This window comes from Aulonocara stuartgranti (genome assembly GCF_965226115.1).
Source record: "Aulonocara stuartgranti genome assembly, chromosome: 11".
NCBI lineage: Eukaryota > Metazoa > Chordata > Actinopteri > Cichliformes > Cichlidae > Aulonocara > Aulonocara stuartgranti.
The window spans coordinates 7587581-7610040 of record NC_138947.1 but is presented as its reverse complement, the minus strand read 5'-3'; the positions used below and the strand labels follow the sequence as shown (position 1 = coordinate 7610040).

Here is a 22460-nt window from a genome sequence, read left to right as displayed (position 1 = left end):
AACTTTCACTCACACAGTCGGCTTTACTTTAGGAGAGGAGATGGGTCTGCCCCATTTCATTAGCAGCAGTCCTTTAATTCATAAATATAAATGATCCCGGATGTGGCTGTTTTAAAAAGATAAAAAGGTGAAAGCTCCAATTTCTCCACTTATTTTAAAATGCAGAGATCGTGTGAACATGCAATAAATACACAGCGCCTTCAAAAACTGCCACTAGTTCCCAGAAAAACCTTTTTAACAGGTGACGCTGTTTACTGTTTAGAACTTCATTGCCAGTTTGCATAATTTTAACTCTAATGTCTGTAAAGCCAAAACAATCAGTGTTCCATGGAGGTAGACGAGTATGCACATGCATCTTATTATAGATTAGGCTAAATATTATTCCATAATTAATCTGTAACAGCTGCCCCAGGCTGTGACCCAGTTGTTTTTAGAACTCTGACATTATGATCCCCAGCATCTGCAGCCCAATATGCACTACTGTTCTCTCCAGGAGAATCATTCACTCATTGGTGAAGTGCTGAAAATAAAATAACCAATAGGCTGCTCAACATTTAAAAAAGAGTATCATGGTAAACCATTCCCTAACAAATAATCCTTATGGTTTAATTAAACAATTAGTTTAAAGACATGAGTGTGCAGTTGTAGTTTTTAATTTACTGTAATAAATTAAAAACTAAGAAGTTAAAAACTATGACCACATTAACCAATTAGCTTTACATAATATAAATATATTATTAAAAAAAGATTTGATTTAGGTTAAAGTTTTAAAAGTATAACAAAAACATTTCACTCTTGCTATGGCGATTTGTATCTTTCTCATTTCTTCTGACACAAGAAAATCAATTATATTGGGTTCACTTTTTTCCTATAAAATATTTAGTTGTAAATGTTTTAAATTTGTGGCTGTATAATAAAATTATACGTTAGCTACTTTCCAGTGTGATTTATATCCTAAGTCTAGTTTCTTCAGGAACTACATTTCCCAGAAACGCTCACAAGCATATCGAAGGCCTACGTCACGTGTGTTTCCAGTTTCCGGTTGAAGTGTAAATGGATACATGACACAGTTGTTTGGGGGGAAAAGCTATCTTCAGGAAAACCGTTAACGTCCACAAATTCGTCAGCGGGATTTTGACATCGCACCGACTGAGAGCTCCGTGTAGATTCGGCCGCGATGGAGGCGGTCCCCCGGATGCCGATGATCTGGCTGGATCTGAAAGAGGCTGGGGAGTTCCAGTTCAGCCCGTCCGTGAGGCAGGTGAGCTGGGTGGGGAGTGGAGCAACAGGGCTGAGGTCGAAAGTCAATTAACAAGGATTATGAACGAAGGGATAACCTTGTCAAGTGGATACCGCTAGCCATAACTCAAAGCAACAGTTGTCGCTACCTGTCGAGGGTAAAAGATTTTTCCAGAACGGGTAGCTGACGTGCTAGCAAAGGTCTGTGTCAGGCAAACCCCTCCTGCTCACTGCCTTTGTTTGCTAACGTTAGCAAGCTGCTTGCTAGCTGGTAATAAGCTAAAAACTCAAGTTGATATTTAGCTTTCAGCTAAGTGGCTAGCTTTGTAGGAATCGATCAAAATACTGCCAACGCGAAAGGCATATGTGAGTATTTCTAGGACTCCTACGCCTCGAGTCAGCCTTCCGACATGAGAATAATAAACAATGATCTCATTGTCACATGCACCTGAGCGAGCGGAGCAGTTTGTACTATTCAAACTATCAGCCTGCTTAATAATAAACACGGGTTTACATAAGCTTCTATAACGAAATACACAGGGAAAGTTGTCACTAAACCTGTGACGCTACTTCTTACCTTAACCGTAAGAAAGATGGGCTATCCTGTTATGTAGCGCATGTTAAAAACAAATAAAGGCATTTAAAAACAGAAACAAACAAATATGAAAGATAATAACTCTTTAAAAAATAGGAAAAAAGAAAGAGTTTCGGGCCCTTTTTTTTTTGGTGCTTTCAAATCCATTCTGGGAGAAAACCTTGTTTATGTGAGCGTCCAAGCTTTATTTTTCCCATTGGGCGTTAGAAGAGCCTATTCCTGTATGGTGTCAAAAAGGGATTTCGCTCTTAGCTTGAAAAAAAGAAAATTAAATATTAACGGATTTTTTTTTAGGCCTGCTGCTTCCAAAACTCATCTGGGATATTTAAACTCCAGATCATTTGACTGCTTATTAAAGCTGGTATCATCTTTATCTGGTGACTCATTTGTCTTCCCTAACTTCTTCCTCGTGCACGTAAAAGGACTTTGTCCTCATGACTAAATACAATAATCAGAGGGGTTATATGGTTGGTTTGGTTTGTTTGTTAGCAAATCGTTATGGCACAGAGAACAAAATTGCACTTGTGGGATCATAGTTTCACAAATGTATTTCAGATTTATCTAAGCAAATTCGAGAGATGTTATCTTGATGTTTCCACAAAAATGTCACAAACTGATCTGGATCCAGACATCCTTTTAGGTCCAAGGATTCAGTTCATACATTGTGTGGAGTATATTTTTAGCCACTGTGGAGGTGGAGATGCAGTTTCAGACTTTCTTATTAGTAATTCTTTTTGGTAATAGGAAGATTTATTTTGATTTAATTTAACGACAGAGTGTTTTCTTAAAAAATACTAAGAATGATTATTTTATTATTTTTATTGGCCTTAAAAGTGTAGCCTTTAAATAAGGGGTAGTCGATCAGAACAACATTATTTTAAAATGTATCTAAAATACCAACATTTTCTCTGTTTACCCCAAACTAATGCACAACAGCACATATTTGGCCTGAAGGAGTAACAACGTGACTGTGCCTGTCTTCTTGCTTTGTCATTGTGACCTTTCCATGATTGAATTAAAATTGAAACAAAAGCACTAGTAGAAGAATGAGTATCTGCAGGGCTGTTTACCTCCTGACCTGACAATTACGGTAGTAGCTTAAAGCTTATTGTAGTGCTTATGGGGGACAGTGTGAGTCCTGGCAAAGCATGATGGGAAGTCTTGAAGCTCCAAGAGTCTAAATGCTTGGCTTATGCTCAAGACTAAAGATTAACATAATGAGTTATGAGCCCCAGTTCAAAGACATTTGAATTTTTTTTTCTAAAGAATTTAACCCTCAGTATTAGAGATGATATTTTATTTCTTTATTAGGATTTAACCCTTCATTTAATTTGGTTTTTACCTGAGTTTCAGCAGCACATTCACCTACTTCTTGCTTCTGCTTCTTTTTCTCTAGTTCATCTTGAAGAACTATGGAGAGAATCCGGACAACTACAACGAACAGCTGAAGAAACTGGAGACGCTGCGGCAGGTGAGCACTGTGTCAAAGTATTCTCAGTCAGATTTCTGTGACTCGGACTTGTCCATCGTTATGTGGGTTGCTATTGAATATAGTGGAATTCACTTTTAGACATCTCCTTGTACCTGAAATTAAGTGTTCCCAACTTCCAGGCATAGTTCACATACGGCTATGAGTCCTTACTGGGATATTGCCGGGGTTATAGTGTTTGTTGCAGGACGCCGTGTTCTGTTGACAGTTCTTCTTTCCCACCATTGCTAAGTGCTTCTTCACAGGGGATCTTTTGATTATTGGGATTCTCTCTCTAACACTGCAAGGTGTATACTGTTCACTATAAAGCACCTTGAAAGGACTGTGTAAATAAAATTGTGATGAATAAACTTGGTTATCACGTAAAGTCATTAATATTTAACCTTAACACTGACAATCCCAACCAGATAGTAAAAGAAACCTCCATCCAGTGCATCACAACTACAAACTGTCTGTTTTGTGATGAGGTTAAGATCATCATGTATAGTCATATGTGTGCAGTTTTACATTAATAGTAGTATTTCCATGTGGACAGGGATTTTCAATACAAAACATTCTGATACAAGTTATCAATCATATCATAATGAGGCCTTTTGAAGTGTTGCCAAGGAAAATGATAAATTCTGAGCATTAAGCACTGAAACCCATTGTTACATAATTCATCGCTGGGCTGGGTCACAGCGTCTTTGCAAGAGTAATGATTTTTGTAGCTGATTAAACACATCAGAAACACAATGTTTGTGTCTGCTTCGCAGAGCGCAGTGAATGTGACGAGGGATTTCGAGGGATGCAGCACACTGAGGAAGTACTTTGGCCAGCTGCATTATCTGCAGAGCCGGGTGCCCATGGGAACCGGCCAGGAGGCTGCAGTACCCATCTCATGGTAATAACACACAGGAATCCACAGAAACTGTATGGAGTGTTTACACATACCCATCCAACTGCAGTCTGTACTGCTGAACACCAGAGAAGCTTATTTTAGAGACACACTCACTGCAGCTTGCTCGTAGAGAGCAGTGTCAGCACACTGGCTTAGTTGCTGAATGTTGGGATGTGGATAGAATGAATGAACTGACATTAGGCGTGCGAACCTGTACTGCTAAATTCTAATTTAGACTTAATTCAACTGCATTTAATTAATGCAGTCCTTCAGTGTTTTTTCTGTAGTGTCTGTGAATACAGTGTCATTCTAATACTATGGTTTAGAAATCAATAATATATGATATTGTTCAGGCATTTGATTCTCTTTAAAAATACTTTTCTATTTTCTTTGGAAAACAGGACTGAAATTTTCTCTGGAAAAACAGTCACCCATGATGACATCAGCTATGAGCAAGCCTGCATCCTGTACAATCTGGGTGAGTCACTTAGAGTCAATAATAGTAATAAACTGTAACAGTTAACCGCATCTGAACATGTCAGTTTAAAAAAACAAAACAAAAAATGAAAAACATGAAAGCAATTGATTGGAACGTCCGATGCTGTCTTGCTCAGTACTGTAGTATTTGTTAAATTATATTTTAATCAGATGGAGCTTCATCCATGAGGGTGTTTGTTATTAAGGGAAAAGAAATCCAAAGCTACGTGGCCCTGTGGGAAAAAGTGATTACCCCCAATACATAATAACTTAGCACCAACAACTACAATTTAGCGTTTGCAATAACTCACAATGAGTCTTTTACAACACTGTCGAAGCATCTTTGGAGAATTGTTGTAATTCAGACACATTGGAGGGTTTTCAAGCATGAAGTGCCTTTTCAATGTCGTGCCACAACATCACAGTCAGATTCAGGTCAGGACTTTGACTAGGCCACTCCAAAGTCTTCATTTTGGTTTTTCTTTCAAGTCATTCAGAAACAAACTTGCTGATATGTTTTGGATCATTGTCCTGCTGCAAAAGCCAAGTGCGCTTCAGCTAGAGGTCACAAACAGATGGCTTGACATTCTCCTTCAGGATTTTTTGGTAGACAGCAGAATTCATTATATTTTTTGTCTGCTCCACTTTGTCAGGCAGGGCCTACTTAAGTGATGTCTTGACTGAGAACAGGTGTGGCAGGCGAAACTCAGCTTTCCAAAGAGTTGGGAGTTCGCCTTGTAATCGGAAGGTTGCCGGTTCGAGCCCCCGCTTGGACAGTCTCGGTCGTTGTGTCCTTGGGCAAGACACTTCACCCGTTGCCTACTGGTGGTGGTCAGAGGGCCCGGTGGCGCCAGTGTTCGGCAGCCTCGCCTCTGTCAGTGCGCCCAAGGGCAGCTGTGGCTACAATGTAGCTTGCCATCACCAGTGTGTCAATGTGTGTGTGAATGGGTGGATGACAGGATGTGTAAAGCGCTTTGGGGTCCTTAGGGACTAGTAAAGCGCTATACAAATACAGGCCATTTACCATTTTAATTTATGTCATAACATAATAACTTAATAATAAACACCTTCATTTAGAAACTGCATTTTGTGTTTACTTGTGTTAGCTTTGACTTGTGTTATTTCAGAATTCTATGGTTGACACAAACAATCGCTTTTTCTTCAGGGTGTTGGAGATTTTCAGAAGTTAATGTTAAATATGTACATGAAACCCCTCAGTACCATATTGTATATGCTGTAGGGGCATGCCACTATTGAGCGTGTCACACAAATCACTTCCTTTAAAGAACAATGCGGAGAAATTCAGATAATTTTCAGCTTAAATGCCAATTATTTACTGAATGTGAACAACAAAACCTACAAATTCCACCAAACTTATCTGTGGATTGTCTGCAGGGGCCTTGCACTCCATGTTGGGAGCCATGGACAACAGGGTATCTGAGGAGGTAAGAGAGACACATACATGGGCGCAGAGTAATTCTGGCCATTTTGTTTGCTCACACAGTCCCACTGACTCTTTCTGTTTCATTTTTAGGGGATGAAGGTGTCCTGCACTCATTTCCAGTGCTCAGCAGGAGCCTTCTCCTACCTGAGAGACCATTTCAGCCACAACTTCAGTGTGGATATGAGCCACCAGATTCTGAACCTCAACATCAACCTTATGCTGGTAGATTACACACCTACATGCGCATGCATAGATTAAAATACACACACACACACACAAAACAAATGAGTGTCCTTAACCTTGGTCCCTCTCGCAGGGCCAGGCTCAGGAATGTCTTCTGGAGAAGTCCATGTTGGACAACAGGAAGAGTTTCCTGGTTGCTCGCATAAGTGCTCAGGTTGACTTCTTACCATTAAATATGAATCATATAGTCATCATTAATTTTAATATTAAATGCTAATAACTGCGGCCCTGTTGCTACAGGTGGTGGATTACTACAAAGAAGCGTGCAGGGCTCTGGAGAACTCGGAGACGGCTTCCATGCTGGGAAAGATCCAGAAAGACTGGAAGAAACTGGTTCAGATGAAGATTTATTACTTTGCTTCTATCGCGCATGTGAGTGTTTATGGGGCAAATTAGTTCCCTACATGTATGCACTTGTTTGTGTGTGCTGAGTTTGGTCTCAGTAATTGCTTTCGCTTCTCTCAACAGCTTCATATGGGAAAACAGGCAGAGGAGCAGCAGAAGTATGGAGAACGGGTAGGACCAACACACAGATGCATTATTTATTTTCCACTGTCAGGGTGCTGTGGTTTATATTTGTGCAGTCATATTTTGCTGCATTGCTACTGATATGATTAAAAATCCCACGAGAGGAATTAGTGCTGATATAATTTTAAAATTTTCCCATTTTCTAATGTTATTAATACATTTAATTGTCTAACAGTTCAACTGAAATAAAGACAAACAAGTATTTTTTCTTTAACTAGATTAGAAAGGGTATTTTTGTCTTATAATCTCTACTAATGCACATGTATTGCTCAAATTGAGGGTTTCCAGCTGATCATTTTCCTTACAGCCACATCAACATAGTGAGTCCGCTGTGGTCTGATCTTTCGCCTAAGTTGGTTTTTCCTGGTTAGCACACGTATGGAAGCCCACCTGGTGCTGCAAATCTTTGAGTGGCGAGCTGGTTCAGTGGTTAGCAATGTTGCCTGAACGCAGGAAGGTCCTGGGTTCATATCAAACGGGGCTTTTCTGTGTGGTGTTTTCCTGTTCACCATATGCCTGTATGAATTTCTTCTGAACACTGTGGCTTCCTCCCACATTCAACGAACTCTTATTTGGTTGTTGGTGATTTTAAAGTGGTTAAAGTGCACACAGCTCATAGTGCTTTGAGTGGCAAGAACTCTAAAAATGCCAGCTCGTCATCGCTTAAAAAACTGTTGTTTTGCATTTCTTGAAATACACTCTTTGACCTTTTTTTTTAACATGTCTGTATGCTGCGTATAAAGCTGGGCTAGTATGCAGCTGAACTAGCCTAACTGTAAAGACAGTGACGTGACATTTTTTTCCACTGTTCTCAGGAGGTAATAGGATATTCTTTATCTTAATCTTAGTAAGAATGTGAAAATGAGAAAATATCACACTATTAACAAACCAATACCTATGACTAACATTTGGTTTGTGGGGGTTGGTGGCAGCACATTAGAGCACAGTGGTTATGTTACCTCATAGATTTATTTATGTTTAAAAACAAATATGTAAGAATGAAGACTCTTCCTGTCTTACTGGCATCCTGCCACCAGGAACTAGTGACATTAGTGACATGTACCCTTTCCTGACATCCTGGGAAACTGGAAAGAAACTCTTTCCTTCTTGGTACTAATAAGGGAATAGTTTCTTTTAATCTGAATTAAACATGACGTTTGAGTGTCACAATGGTTAGTTTTATTTTAAATTTTAGAGGTAAAACTGTTTCAGTTAGTTTGACCAGTTTCTTAGTTAGTTTTGTTGAGTCATGTTTATTTTTCTGTCGGTTAAATGGCTTAAATGCTCATTTTCCCCCACAGTTGGCTTACCTGCAGAGCTCCTTGGACAAACTCAATGAAGCCGTCAAACTAGCAAAGGTACTACTTCTCTCTACCTTCCCGGCAATCCATGCTTAGGTCGTTTTAGTGTGACTTGAACTTTCTTTGAACTGTTTTCACACTTGAACTTCAAATGTTTTTGGGAGAATCAAATTTTCTGAAGTTGTCTTTGCAGACATGCATCATACAGATGCATAGACCTCCTATTACTGGAAACACACTCTGTGATTTAGAAAAAAGATGTTCAATCACTCGTTCTGAATTCTCCTTTTATCCTACTACAACCAGGGACAACCTGACAGCGTGCAAGAGGCCCTGAAGTTCACCATGGATGTTATCGGTGGAAAGTGAGCAAAAACTCTTAGTTAACAGTTACGGCCACTTCATGATCATCAGCGGTTTTTGAGCTTTTTTTTTCTTTGACCTTGCAGGTTTAACTCTGCCAAAAAGGACAATGATTTCATTTATCATGAGACTGTTCCGTCTCTGGAGACTCTAGCCTCTGTAAAAGGTAACAGGAAGCATCAGTATGTTTCGCTCAGTCAGTACATGCAAAGCTGGTTTTGCATATAGGGTGTTGCAAATATGTATACACTGTGTATGAATATGTTTTTGTATATCTTCCTTCATTTTTATCCTGGTGTCGTGCCTTTGTTTTCTGTTTTCCTTGGATATAATTATTTTAATCATCAAGTTTCACTAAGTAAAATTCATGGATTTTAATGTATATGTCGTTTCTAAAGTAGTTTTGCATGTCATGTTATGCTTGGCCAACAGTAATGCACAGTCAAAGCTAATATTAGCCAGTTTTTATATTTAAATGCAAAAGTTGACAACCATTTATTCTAGATTAGGCCCTTTTTGAGAAATAAGCCGTCAATTAATTGAATTATGTTCAGTTCAGTTCAATTTTATTTATATAGCACAAATTCACAAACGGTCATCTCAGGGTGCTCTTATTGTAGGGAGAAGATCCCACAATTTTAGAAAGAAACTTCAACAATTAGAAAACCCCCTATGGGGGGAAAACTCGCCGGAAGTAACCTCCAGCAGAACCAATCATCTGCTGCGACCAGTTTGAGGTGATAGGAAAGAGCAGAAAGCAGAGAGAGACAGAATGAAAGTTTAATAACTACTAATGACTAAATGCAATAAAGTGATGTTTTGAGGGCAGAACATGATTCTCTGTTTTGAAACAGACCAGTGGCCAAGCAGTTTTTTCAAATTACGTTGGGGTATCAGTCTACTTTATTGACTGATTAAACTGCTTTTTCTTGGTTGGTTAATTTTCCCATAACCAAAGTAAGTGATTTACTCTGTCATAATACTGCAGACATTCTTAAATATTCAGATTTGAGATGTTACCAAAGATTTTTTTTTTGTGAATATTTTTATTTCATTAAGACAAACTTATGTTTGTTGAATCAAGTTGCCCCACGTTTGGGATGTAAGAGTAAAATTAGGTACAAGTGATGCTAAAAAGTAAAATGACAGTAGTCTCTTCTTTTGAATGCATTTGGTTACATGCTCTCCTTTTATGCTCATCTGCGCTTTTACATAAATGTTTTTTGTCTTTCTAGGTGCTCCTCTGGTGAAAGCTCTGCCGGTCAATCCCACCGACCCGACTGTCACTGGACCAGACCTTTTTGCCAAACTGGTGCCCATGGCTGCCCACGAAGCCTCTTCTTTGTACAGGTAGGCTCCCTCTGTGGATGTCAAGTTCATCCTAGAAATGGGAAAATATCCGCAATCATATTTTAGTACGTTATTCATCTTCATTTTTATATCTTATGTATTTTTTTTTAGTGAAGAAAAGGCCAAGCTGTTGAGGGATGTGATGGCTAAGATTGAAAGCAAGAATGAAACACTAGAGTGAGTATGATGTGTCATTAATTTTGCATTCAAGTGGTAAACGAACTAAGGCTTACTCAATATCTCTCTTTCCCCCAGTTGAATTTTAAATAAGAACCAATCTTGGTACAGCAAAACTTTTAATCTATACCCACATTAAATACTAAAGTACTTAAAATACTAGGGTTTTGTTTTAAAGATTCTGTTGCAGTATTAGGTAACTGTTATTGCCTCCTCCTTCTACAGGCAGTTCATGGACTCTCTAGGCTTGGAGCCAGAGTCTGTAGACAACCTCGATATGTACAACCACCTTCCTCCAGTCCTGATGGAGAAGTGCGCTGCCCTCAGCGTCCGTCCTGACACCGTCAAGAGCCTCATTCAGTCCATGCAAGGTGAGTGCCACAGGCAAGCACAGCAGACCTAACAATTGCAGTTGCTATCTTTTATTATGCGAGTGCACAGAGGTTACACAGTGAAGACGCAAAACCCTCGAATTTCAACAGCTGGAATTGTTTTTCCCAGCTACAGCAGCTGGTGCTCAATAATTTAATCAAACACTTTGATTTAGAAAAGCTACATTCTTATGAAACAGTTGTCTCCTAATTGAAGCAATTGAGTGAGTAGGTCATCCGATGACAAACAGCGAAATTGTGGGTCATTATTAATAATTTGCTGTCCCTACAGCAAATTATTTAAGTGAAAGCTCTTCATTAAATCCAAAGCTGAATTGAAGATTATTTCATGTCACAACATTAAAATATTGCTGACCTTTAACTGTCCTAGTGAGTGGTGTGTGTCCATAATAGTTTGCACAAATATGCATGTACAAAATTAAGCATGCATGATCTCTTGATAACTAAAAGCCACATTTCCCCCCCCAAATTTTTGCAATATTTTCATGACTATTCATGTCCTCTCCTGCACAGTGCTCTCTGGTGTCTTTACTGATGTGGAGTCTTCACTGAAAGAGATCAGAGATGTGCTAGAGGTGGATGAAGCAGGTGAGCGAGCCCTCCAGGAAGTTGGTGGCCCTGCTGTGGGTGAGTTGCACCCAGCTGCCCAGGGCCAGGCTCTGGCTGAAATCCGCAGAGACCTTGAGAAGTATATGGAGGCTCATGAGAAGGCCAGTTTTACCAACACGGAGCTCCACCGGGCCATGAACCTGCACATCAGCAATCTGCGTCTGTTGGGGGGGCCACTGGATAGTCTGAGAGAAGCCCTGCCACGGCCACAGCTGAGTGAAGGTGAGGGCTTTTTGATAATGAGAGGTTACTGTAATTTTGCAAGGTTTAGTAGAGCAGATAAAGTCATTAGGGTCATTTAAAGTCACCCAAGATTTTCTGCTCTTCAAAGTTAAAAAGTTTAGATAATTACTATAAATATGAAACCTAGTTGTATATTACTTTTATTGTAGCATTACAGTCAGGGCTGCGCATTAATGAATAATGGAAAGTCTTAAGATTTAGGTCAAATGACAAAATCCAGTATATGTTTTAATATGTTTTAGTAGCTAATTTTTTTTATTAGTTTAAATCAGTAAGCCAGCTGACTGTCCAGTGACTAAGGAATTATTTTCTCTTAAAAAAAATGCCGGAAAATAGTGAGCAATGTCTTATTTGATACCCTACAGCTTAATTGTTTATTTTTTAACTGGTCAAACTGTGAATATGATTTTGTTTGAGTTGTGAATATAAACACATATGGTACATGCACCTGTGTCTGTGCAGAGGAAGTAGCAGGTCTGCAGTGCATGAAGCGGATCCTGGGAAAGGTGCAGGAGATGAGGGAACAGAGAAGCTCTTTGGAAAAACAGCTACGTGACCTCATCCAGCAGGATGACATCACATCCACCCTCGTCACTACGGAGCGAGCAGACATGAAGGTGTTTGGCAAAACACATTTGCAACCATGTTACACTGTTATTTGTTTAAGTTGCTAAATAAATGCTGTCGTGAGAGACTTATTAACTTGTGTCTCTCCAGCACATATTTGAGGAGCAGCTGAAGAAGTACGAACAAGTAAAGGTATACATCGACCAGAACCTCGCAGCGCAGGAAAACATCTTGAAGGCTTTAACCGAAGCCAATGTTCAATACGCTTCTGTTCGGAAAAGCCTGACCCAGACTGAGCAGCAGTGGAACACAACTATCCAGGGACTGGTGGGCTCATATGAAGCCTACGAGGACCTGATGAAGAAATCACAGGAGGGAAAAGAGTTCTACGATGACCTGGAAGCTAAAGCATCACGTCTACTGGAGAGGGCAAAGGCCCTGTGTCAGACCAGGGCAGAGGAAAGGAAGCCCATACTCGAAAAGTAAGGAAGACATTAGAATAATATTTTAAAGCTTTTTGAGTACTTTAATTATAGTCAACAAATCACTAGTACTTCATGTAGTAGTAACTTATAACTACTTGTAAAAGACAAATGCTATCCACATTTGTGATTTTTCATGCTGTCCTCTTTGTGTTGGCCGTTCCTCAGAGAGACCCAGAAAAAGCCACCAGCGAGGCCGACGGCAGCTAAGCCGTCCCTTAAGCCAAAGGATGTTGACTCCACCTCTTCTGGCCTAGAGGATCCAGAACTGGCCCAGATCAATGCGGCCATCTTGGCCTTGGGAGGTGACCTGCCTGAGGATCTCCGCAGCCTGCCTCCTGATATTCCTTCCCTCCCTCGCACTGCAGCACATCTGCCGGGTCCTGATGCCTACATGCAACCTGGTGCTAACTTGGGTGGCACCTCTCTGCCTTGGCCGGCTGCTTCAGCTGCTGGTCTTCCATGCTTCCCTGCTAACCTGCCACCTCCAGAACTCCTGGCACGGATTGCTCAGTTTCCTACTGCAGGGACTCATGCAGCACAGGGACCCCTGCCACGTGGGCCCCTACCACAGATGACTCCACAGAGGCCTCCACAAATGCCACCCCAGGCAGGGCTCCCTAGCTATCGGCCTCCCCCTCCTCAAGCTCCCCAACCTGGCCATGTTGCCCCTGTCCCTGTTCGACCTTCAACCACCACGGTGGACAGCATCCAGGCACCTATACCCAGCTACACCCCCACACAACACCACCCTGTCCCACCTGCAGCCTCAGCTGGTTACACTGTGCCTCCACAGATAGGGGCATACCCCCAGTTTGTTCCCCAACCGACAGGTCCCATTCCGGGTATAGGCCAGACTCCCCAGTCCCAACAGCAGAAGCATCCACAGCAGTACCCCCAGCCAATTGGACAACCACTCCCTCAGGGGTACCAGCCTGGACCAAGGGCTGTTCCTGGCTCTCATCCTCTTCAAAACCAACAAACCTACCCACATCCATATATGCCCCAACAGCCTGGTGTTCCTCCCCAGTACCAGCAGGCATTTCCAGGTCAGCTACAGTCACAACAAAATGGCTTTCAGGCGAAGCCTCCAAGAGGCCAAGGCTACCAGACTCCACAGGGCTATATTCAACACCCTCAAATGATGCCAGGCTCCATGCCAAGGCCACCTCAGATTACACACCCACCAGGACCCCCATCTTCTCAAGCAGCACCCCCTGTATCTCAACCCTACCCACCCCATTCCAACCAACAGATGCCCCAAGCACTCCCTCATCAACACATGCTACCACAGCACCAACAGGTCTCCATGCCCCCCGGTGCCCAGCAGATACCGCCTCACCCACAGATGCAAATACCAGGTGGTCCCAGAGCACCAGCACCCCCCACAAGTCAGCCGATGCCTCCGGTTTCACAAAACTACATGCCCTCAACGAGCCAACCCATTCACTCTGCAATGCACCCACAGATGCCTCCTGTTTCACAACCCCATATGGTTCCTGGTCCTCAGGGCCACTTGCCAAGGGGGCCTATGCCTCAAATGCCCTCCAATACACTACCCCCACAGCACCACCATCACCCTGGACAGCCTCCCATGCCAAATATGCCGCAGCAGCCCATGCGGATGCCCAACCAACCCCAATCTCAGCTGCCTCATCCTGGGGGCGTATGCTACCCTGGAGCAGCGCCAATGATGCCTCAGCAGCCTCTGGCACCACAGCCTGCTGCTCCGCAACAACCTCAGGCTCCTCTTTCTATGACACATCCACAGCCTTCAGCTATGTATTCTCCAGCTCCAGGACCTAATGTACCTTCAAGTGCCCCACAGCCACCCACTGCCATAGGCCCACATGGTATACATGCCCCACCTACTCAGCACATGATTCAGCCCACTCCTGGAGGCCCTATAGTATCACAGCCACCCAACAGTATCCCACCTTCCCCTTCACCTTCTCCCTCCCCTGCACCCTCTCCAGGTCCGTCTTCTCTAGGTCTGAACCCTCAGCAGAGGCCCGCTTCAACCCCGACTCCTGGAGGCACAGCCCAATCGACTCTTCCCTCTCCCTCTGCTGTTTCTTCCTCCACTTCACTGTTTGAACGACAGAACTCAAGCACAGATGACCTCCTGTCCTCAAGTCCAGAGAGCCAACCGGGAGGCACCAAGGCCCCCACTAATGTTCTCCAACCCACCAAAGCTGACCCTCAGGATGGGGAGCGTAGAAAGAAAAGCTCCCAGGGAGTTCTCTTGATCCAGGGTGACCCATACCAAGCCCCAGAGCGTGTCGCCCGCCTTCACAGTGAACTAGAACGTTACAGAGCCCAAGTAGATTCCCTGGAGAACCCCTCAGAGAATGAGGGAGGGCTTTCTGTGCTGGATGCCCGCTGGAAAGAGCTACAGGACCAGCAGGAGAAAGATGCTCGCCAGCTTTCCATTGCTATTGCCCGCTGCTACACCATGAAGAACCGTCATCAGGACGTAATGCCCTATGACATAAACCGTGTGGTGCTACAGTCAGGGAAAGATGACTACATTAACGCTAGCTATGTGGAAGACCTGTCACCATACTGCCCACGCCTTATTGCCACGCAGGCTCCGCTCACCGGCACAGCAGCAGATTTCTGGCTGATGGTGTATGAGCAGAAAGTGTCACTGATTGTTATGCTGGTTTCGGAGCAGGAGCTGGAAAAGGTACAGAGTTTAGTTTGCACAGTGGAAGTATATAATCTGTACATTACTATTTTTCAGTAGTGTGTAAAAATGTTTTTTACAAGAGAACTTAAAGTTTTTTGTGTTTGTTTTTTGTTTTTTTTGTTTTCTCAAATAAATTAAGCTACACATCATTAAATTAATTTACTTTGTTGTTTGTGTGTTTAACATCTTTCCATATCCTCACAGGGAAAGGTTTGGCGTTACTTCCCAACGGAGCGTGGCCAGCAACTCTCTCAGGGACCAATAACACTCAGCCTAACAACACAGAAGATGACACCAACACACGTGGAGCGCATGATCAGTCTGCAGTACCGTGACCAAAGCCTAAAGCGGACTGTTGTCCATCTCCAGTTTACTTCCTGGCCAGAGCTGTAAGTCATCTCTTTATATTAAAAACTGTAGATAAAGACTTTTCTTAGTCAGCCTGGCAGTGCAACGTAAGTACATCAAATATTATTTCTTCATATCCCATTAGGGGCCTTCCTGATAGCAAGAGCAATCTGCTGCGGTTCATCCAAGAGGTTCATGGACACTACTTTCACCAGAGACCCTTACATACACCTGTTGTTGTGCACTGCAGGTGAGCGTATTTCTGTGGCTGTCCATTCCATTTACATACAGGGAATTTCTTCAATGCATGTAAATGCTCCTGGCCCTCCGGGTCATAGCCTTCAAGTGTAGACAACACATAACACACGTGTACTGTTTTTGCTTCCTGCTGATAAAAGACCAACTAAGTTTTGATCCTTGTTATTCATTTTAGCATCTCAGTTGTTGTTAATCAGTCTGTACACTTTTTGTCTCAGCTCGGGTGTTGGACGCACTGGCGCCTTCTGTCTGCTGTATGCAGCTGTTCAGGAGCTGGAGGCAGGAAATGGGATCCCAGACCTTCCACTGCTGGTGAAGAAGATGAGACAACAGAGGAAGAACATGCTACAGGAGAAGGTAAGAAAGAGATGGGACTCTGATGTTGTGTTTAGGATTGATCTTTGTTGTCGCAGGTTTAAAGTTGCAATACGCAAAAATGTACATATAGACAACAGAAAAAGCTGATTGTACATTTCAAGGAGTTTAAAACCTAAATTTTAATTAAGCATTATGAAATAAATGAAGAGTTGCACAGAACACTTTGCAAAGTGCTGCTCAAAAATCCTAAATGTAGAAATATGTGACTATGCTGACAAAGTACATCATGAATCAGGCACTGCTGATGAATAGCTCTTCATATAGTACACACTTTATATCATCTTTCGGTCTGCCTCCAGCTCCACCTGAAGTTTTGCTATGAGGCTGTTTTGAAGCACGCCGAGCAGGTTCTTCAGCGCCACGGCATCACGACCGCCACCTGCAGCAAGAACACCAACTCTGCAGCCACAAAGGTTTGTCATTCTTCTTATACTGTCCTTTCAAATAAGTTCAACTGGTTAGTGGCTCACAAAGCACCATAAAGGGAAAGATATGTTGCTGCTGATTAATAATCCTTTGAAAAACCATAGCCACGCAGCTTGTAGGTGACAGAATGTCACATACATATATTTACTGGAGCCAATTTTGTTCAGTGTTGTGAGCTATGCAGTCAAAACTTTACTCACCTCTATTGTAGATTTCTAGACATGGACTTCTGAAATGGTTCTTAAAACAAATCCCTAGCATCTCACATCTAATTGCACAACTTTAATCTGACTGTAACCCTCTAATTGTTTACAGTTTTGCACTCCTGATTGTTCCCAATGAATTGTGAGTTCTGGTTAGTTGAGGTACTGAAGGTATTTGTTTTTTTTTCTCTGCATCACTTCTTTCATTTGTATTTCTTAAACACCTCTCTCTGTTTTTCTGAAGCCTTACCCGAGACAGGAATCTCAGCAGGATATTGTCCTCGGTGGTGACATGCCCATCAGCTCCATTCAAGCCACCATTGCTAAACTAAGCATCCGGCCTCCAAGTACCACAGATGCAGGCATGGAGGCTGAGGAGCAGGTCGGCCCTCTCTTACCTGCTCTTGACTCACTGGGGGACATCCAGCAGCTCCAGGATCTCTGTCCTGCCACAGATCCACAGCCCCCATCCTCCTTAAGCCCGCCTCTCACTTCGCCCACTGCCTCTCCTCCACCACCCAACGGGCTTGATGCCGTTTCCCCTTCTTCTCTGCCAGCACCCAACCATCAGCCAGTCCCAGAGGCTCCGCCCAGTGTTCCTCCTGCTTCCTCTGCACCGGCTCCTTCATCTCTGGAACTCCTGGCCTCGCTGACGCCTGAAGCCTTCTCCATGGACGGGGTGGGTCGAGGGAAACAGCGGGTGACTAAACAAAGCTTTCTGCAGCCGGCAGAAGGCCAGGGTCTCCACGGAACTCGAGGGGACGAAGGAGACGACCCGCTCAGTAGCCTGGATCCCCTCTGGAGCCTCAGCAAGCGTTGAGATGAAACTATAGATTTCTGCTTTTCACCCACTCTACCACCAGGTGTCAGTGATGGCCTATAGCGCTTTCTAATCCTGCTTTAAAAAGAAGGAAAACAAAACAAATTGGCTTGGAGATATTTTAGTGGTTGATTACCAAGATGTGCCTAGTGGCAGATTGTAAGGGTTCAGTTTTGAAGATTGAAATGTGTACTTTGCACTGCTTTAGGGGTGTGAGGCTTGAAACTAAAAACACTTGCTTCTCCTTCAATCACTGATGGCTTCTGGGACCAGAACACTATGCACTCGTTGGTATTATCTTCATTCTTTGCTGCTTTTCTTTTTACGTGTGTGGTGGATGGAAGCATGTCTGCTCTTCCAGCACCAAACCTGCGCTCATCTTATAAAAAAAAAAAAAAAAAAAAATCCCAGCATGCACTCCACTTCACAGGCGCCTCACTGTTGGTCATCAAAGCATCGCCAAGGGTGTGACATCGCTTGGCCGCTCTGTGATTATTTAATGGCTGGAATAAAAGATGAAGTTGCAGGCATGTGGAGGCACTCCCAACTCAATCAGTGCGTACAGTTCAGTTTTTATGTTAACAGAGGAGCATACAAATCAGCACGTCTTAACAAGTTGATTATTTTTCTTTGTAACACTGTAAATATCTTAAACCTAGAATATTACAAAAATTGTCCTTCTGGAATTAAAAAAAAGATACTAATCATTCATTATTGTAAAATCTGAAATAAATCCAGTAGACAGTCAACCTTTGTGGTATCAAAGCCTCTTTATTTGAAAATTAGTACAAAGTTTTGCGCTGTTACAAAATAGTAAACAAGTTACTACAGCCTGCGTAGATTGTAGCCAGCCAATGAGGGGAGAAGGCTGGAGTGGATGGGGGGGAGGAAAACACCTGGGGATTACATTTGTTTATGTGCTGCGATGCTTTTTACAGCAATCTAAACAAAAAAAATATTAAGTAAGAAATGTTACACTGATTTGTATTTGCAGCTGGAGGAGGATCAAACAAGACCCACAACATCGCTGCCATTCATTGTGAGGATGCAGCTAAAGATTTATTTTAACCTAAATGATTAAAAAGGTCGCTGCTGCATCCACAAATTCTTGATATGGTGCCGTGACGGCTGAAACGAGACGGAAAGGTATGAAGCGATCTAAAATTAAAGGCATAGTTCATCTTTATAAACAGAAACATTCAGAAAAAGCAGTGACTCAACTCAATCACCACACCAACCCACCTTCCTATCCTTCAGCTTTAAAAGAATAGTTTGACATTTTAGAAAATGTGTGTACGCGTTTACTGGCAGAGGAAACTGATGCTGCCACAAAGTTTTCGTTTGAGTAACACGGCACAAGTTCTCGTCTTTCTTATATATAATTTCTCGACCTTTTGACTTTGATATTTAGTAAACACTGTTAAAGGAAACTGTTTATGTGCAGATAAACTAAGGCATGAGAGAATCAGGGTCACATTTCTGAGGAACTGTGCCTGCAACACTACACTTGGCGATTTCTCACCGTTTTAGAAATGTAAGATTTCTGTTTTACAACACTAAAATATCCTCAGCATAGAGCCCCTGTGATCACAGAATAGCACAACGATAAAACGGCTGTTTTAGCTCTGACAATTTCTTTGAATATAGAGTGTAATTCCTTGACATCTCAGTGCTGCAGTTTTCAGACCAACTTCTCAGCAAGCAGAGTTAACTGGAGTTGCTAACCCAGTCACTGTGTACATTCGGCAGTATTTAACTCTGCAAGAAAGCAAATACAGGTTCCCAAAATATCAAACTTGAGCTTTAATTCACATTTCTAGAAAACACATGTGAAACTGAAATCTAAAAAAAACAAAACATTCCCCCATTTCTAAAGCTTTCAACTAAACAAAAACCACAAAGCTAATAAATCAACAGCCACAGCAGCAAGATCACATTACTGGCCTCTGTGATGGAGGTGCCATTCGTCTCAGAAGTTGAAATGTGAATACTGATGCTACAGTTGGAAAAATAAAAAAATAAAATAAAATAAAAAATCATACGATAATCATCAGCTTGTTTCTGGAAAAGAAACTCTGGTCGCTGCATCCGAGAGGAACAAGCGCTGCAGTCTATATGTCACGTGCGTGTTTAACAGCGCTGCAGGTCCAGTTACATCCGACTCTTCTGCATACAAGCTGAAATTGCAAAAACAAAGTGCCTAAAAATGTGTGTGAGCTTGTACATCAGAGGGTTAGAGATGAAAGGAGTTAGTGTTGTGACCGCAGGGATCAGGTGCAGGTCTTTTAACGGATTTTCTGAGACGACATTCAGGACATACAGATAGAAACAACAGATGACAACTGGGAGAAAATACATTCTGGACATTGTGGATGTTGTTGGCATCAGAGAAAAATCTTTAACCTGCAGGATTGCATTCTTTCTACCCAGAGTAAAAAAGTGAAGTTCAGGCACAGACTCAAAAACGAGGGGGTTAAATGTTGAAAAATGCATTGCTTTCATAAATACTTGGCTTGTTGAGTTTAAGAATTTAACAGTTTCAGTATTGACAGGATTTTCACCTTGTGTGCAGAATAAGTACAAAAGGCTCTTTACTCGATGTTCAGACAGAAGCTTCATATTATACACACTACAAAACAATGATTGACATGCATTGCTTTTGTCTGGTTTCTTAAGGCGTCTAGCAAGTGTTTGAAAACATTCATACCTGACAGAGAGCAACCGTATGACTAATAGTGGAAAAACTGACTGAAAATACTATTGACATTTCCTGTTTTGTCCAATTAAAAAGACTTAATTAAAAAATGTGTGATATAATACTGCGTGTGTTTCAGGAAAAGATTATCTGAACAGTGTCACATGTGTCAGGTCCAAATTTTGAAAAGGTTATATCTCAAACCCATTCCTGATGTGAAAAATCCAACATCAATACTGCAAACCGTTTTAAAATGTACTAGTATTATGCAAAATTAGGGACAGGATGCATTCACTGTTACCTTCCTTCAGATTTTTACCAACTGGTCGCTGAAAAAAAAGAAAAAAAAAAAAGAAAGAAGAAGAACAGGTTTCAGGACAAACTCTGCTTAAGCGTGCATCAACAACATACCAAAAACTAAAAATATACACACAGTATATCTAACGTGATCCAAGTAGTCGACAAGGTTGTGTCACCCTTTGTGGCTTGAATTAAAGATTGTGGATTAAAAATGATATCAGGTGACCAAGTTATGGCTAAATGGTGATTTAAAAAAAAAAAAAAAAAAAAAACCTCTCTAAAGCATAGAATGCATTTATATTAAAAAAAAAAAAAAAAAAGCAACATCAGTCATCCAAAATTCAAGCTATTTGAAAAATGGAGGTAGCCTGATGAAGGTGTAACACACTGGAGAAAAGCAGCCCCTCATACAGCATCAGTAACCCCAGAGTCAGAGGCCGAGGATGGGGTAAAGGAGGAACCCTTTCTGCCTCCCTGCGGCCTCCAAATCTACAAACACACGTGTTTCCACCTCAGTGTTACAAACAACCAAAAGCCCAGTGCTGCCAAACAAATAAACACCTTCTTACATTTAAGTCACCTTTTCCACATTATTATGGTCTTATTTAAAAGTTGTGATTAGTCATTCATATACAAACTGTTACTCAAAAAGGGGAAAAAAAAAAAAAGTATCGCTAATAAATAATAAATGTAGACATAAAAACAGCCCCCTCTGGAGGTTTAGTTTATACAGTAATCATTGGTTCTCCCTCACACAAACGCACACATAACCAATCAACTTTTGTTCTCAGCAGTTTTACTATAAAAAGGGTCTAAACTCATTCAATCAATCTCTCTCTCTCACACACACACACACACACACACACACACACACACACGCTCAATTCATCCCCGCAGGCGATGGACCTGTCGAGCTCTCTGTGGCTGCACTTCGCTGTTGAGCGCACGGCACAGCAGGAATATTAAAAAGAAAGAAAACAAAACAAAAAAGAGGAGCTCTATGGTCCTCCTCTCTGGGTGGGTGGGGTCACAAGCCTCCCCCCGCCCTGTGTGAGCAGCATAGAGGGCAGATCTGCAAAAACAAATGTGCGTGCACAAAAAGCACAAACTCAGAACTGGCGAGCTCCCTTCAAGTGAGAAAAATCCAACCTTAACCAAACTCGTGACCTTCCGTAACGTCAGCAAGATGGCTCTGATAAAACGCAGTAGGTTCAACGGCCAGTTTTTCCTCATGATATTCAGACTTTAAAACACCTCCCTGTTAAAACAGATAGTCTTGTATCTAATGATCGCACATCATCCAAACGCCAGAAGCAACGAAACAAAGCAAAAACTGGATCCTTTGACTGTTCCCACTGATAGCTGCCAGCCCTTCTCAGTCCAGTTTCTCCAACACCGAGGGAACGTAGACCAAGCTGAGCTCGCTGCCAAAGTCGCAAACGATGGCGGCATTGTCCAGCACCAGCAGCTGCCGGACACCCTGACCGTCGCTACTCTGACCCAGGTACACCGTCTGCAGCAGGTCACCGAAATTCAGGTCCCAGAAGGAGACGCAGCCCTGCCCCCCCGTCACCAGCAGAGACTCTGAGATCACACCCAGACTGGCCCCGCAACCCACCTCCTGGTGGGAAGAAAAGAGAAGCTGATAACAGACTGCTGTGTAACGCATTTTAAGGGCTCCAACTACTGTTTGTATTCTTGAGAAATTAAGCTTATCATGTAAAGGATTAGAAATCAGGACATTTTTGGAAAGCTTTTTGTGATGACTAAGGAGAGTTTCTTTAGTCTCTGTCAGATATAGAGACACAGCCGAGTACTATCACACTGAATATGGCCAGTTGGGTATGCAAACAGGAGCCAGTTAAAGGGAGCTAAACAGTTGGAATTTTGGAGTTACAGGGAATTACACTGTTGAAAAAATAATAATTGCAAAACACCTGTCTGATGCCAGGTTAGGCTTT

At 42.2% G+C, this 22460-nt stretch overlaps 2 protein-coding genes across 14 annotated transcripts in view; one reads left to right on the top strand and one right to left on the bottom strand.

The window, feature by feature from the left end:
- The first annotated feature begins 1023 nt into the window (after positions 1-1023).
- Positions 1024-20565, top strand: ptpn23a (protein tyrosine phosphatase, non-receptor type 23, a). Of its 5 annotated transcripts, XM_082553040.1 has the most exons (25): positions 1024-1261; positions 3231-3305; positions 4079-4206; positions 4605-4681; positions 6076-6125; positions 6215-6346; positions 6441-6521; positions 6608-6739; positions 6836-6883; positions 8197-8253; positions 8503-8561; positions 8646-8725; positions 9795-9909; positions 10021-10086; positions 10312-10457; positions 10992-11309; positions 11793-11947; positions 12048-12379; positions 12548-15068; positions 15276-15460; positions 15565-15669; positions 15896-16034; positions 16355-16468; positions 16797-16826; positions 16929-16996. In XM_082553040.1, the coding sequence occupies exons 1-24, from the start codon at positions 1178-1180 to the stop codon at positions 16821-16823; spliced, it is 5226 nt and encodes a 1741-aa protein (XP_082409166.1). In that variant the 5' UTR covers positions 1024-1177; the 3' UTR covers positions 16824-16826; positions 16929-16996. The 5 variants fall into 5 exon arrangements, with proteins under 5 accessions (XP_082409166.1, XP_082409162.1, XP_082409165.1 ...); XM_082553036.1 differs by lacking the exon at positions 16797-16826 and having other exon boundaries at positions 16929-20565; XM_082553039.1 differs by lacking the exon at positions 16797-16826 and having other exon boundaries at positions 1068-1257; positions 16929-20565.
- Positions 18256-22460, bottom strand: part of scap (SREBF chaperone) — a 35029-nt gene continuing 30824 nt past the window's right edge. For all 9 annotated transcript variants that reach the window (XM_082553047.1, XM_082553048.1, XM_082553042.1 and 6 more), the window contains one exon: positions 18256-22120. In XM_082553047.1, coding sequence (XP_082409173.1) covers positions 21875-22120 — 246 coding nt within the window. In that variant the 3' untranslated portion in view covers positions 18256-21874. The remainder of the gene's footprint in view (positions 22121-22460) is intronic.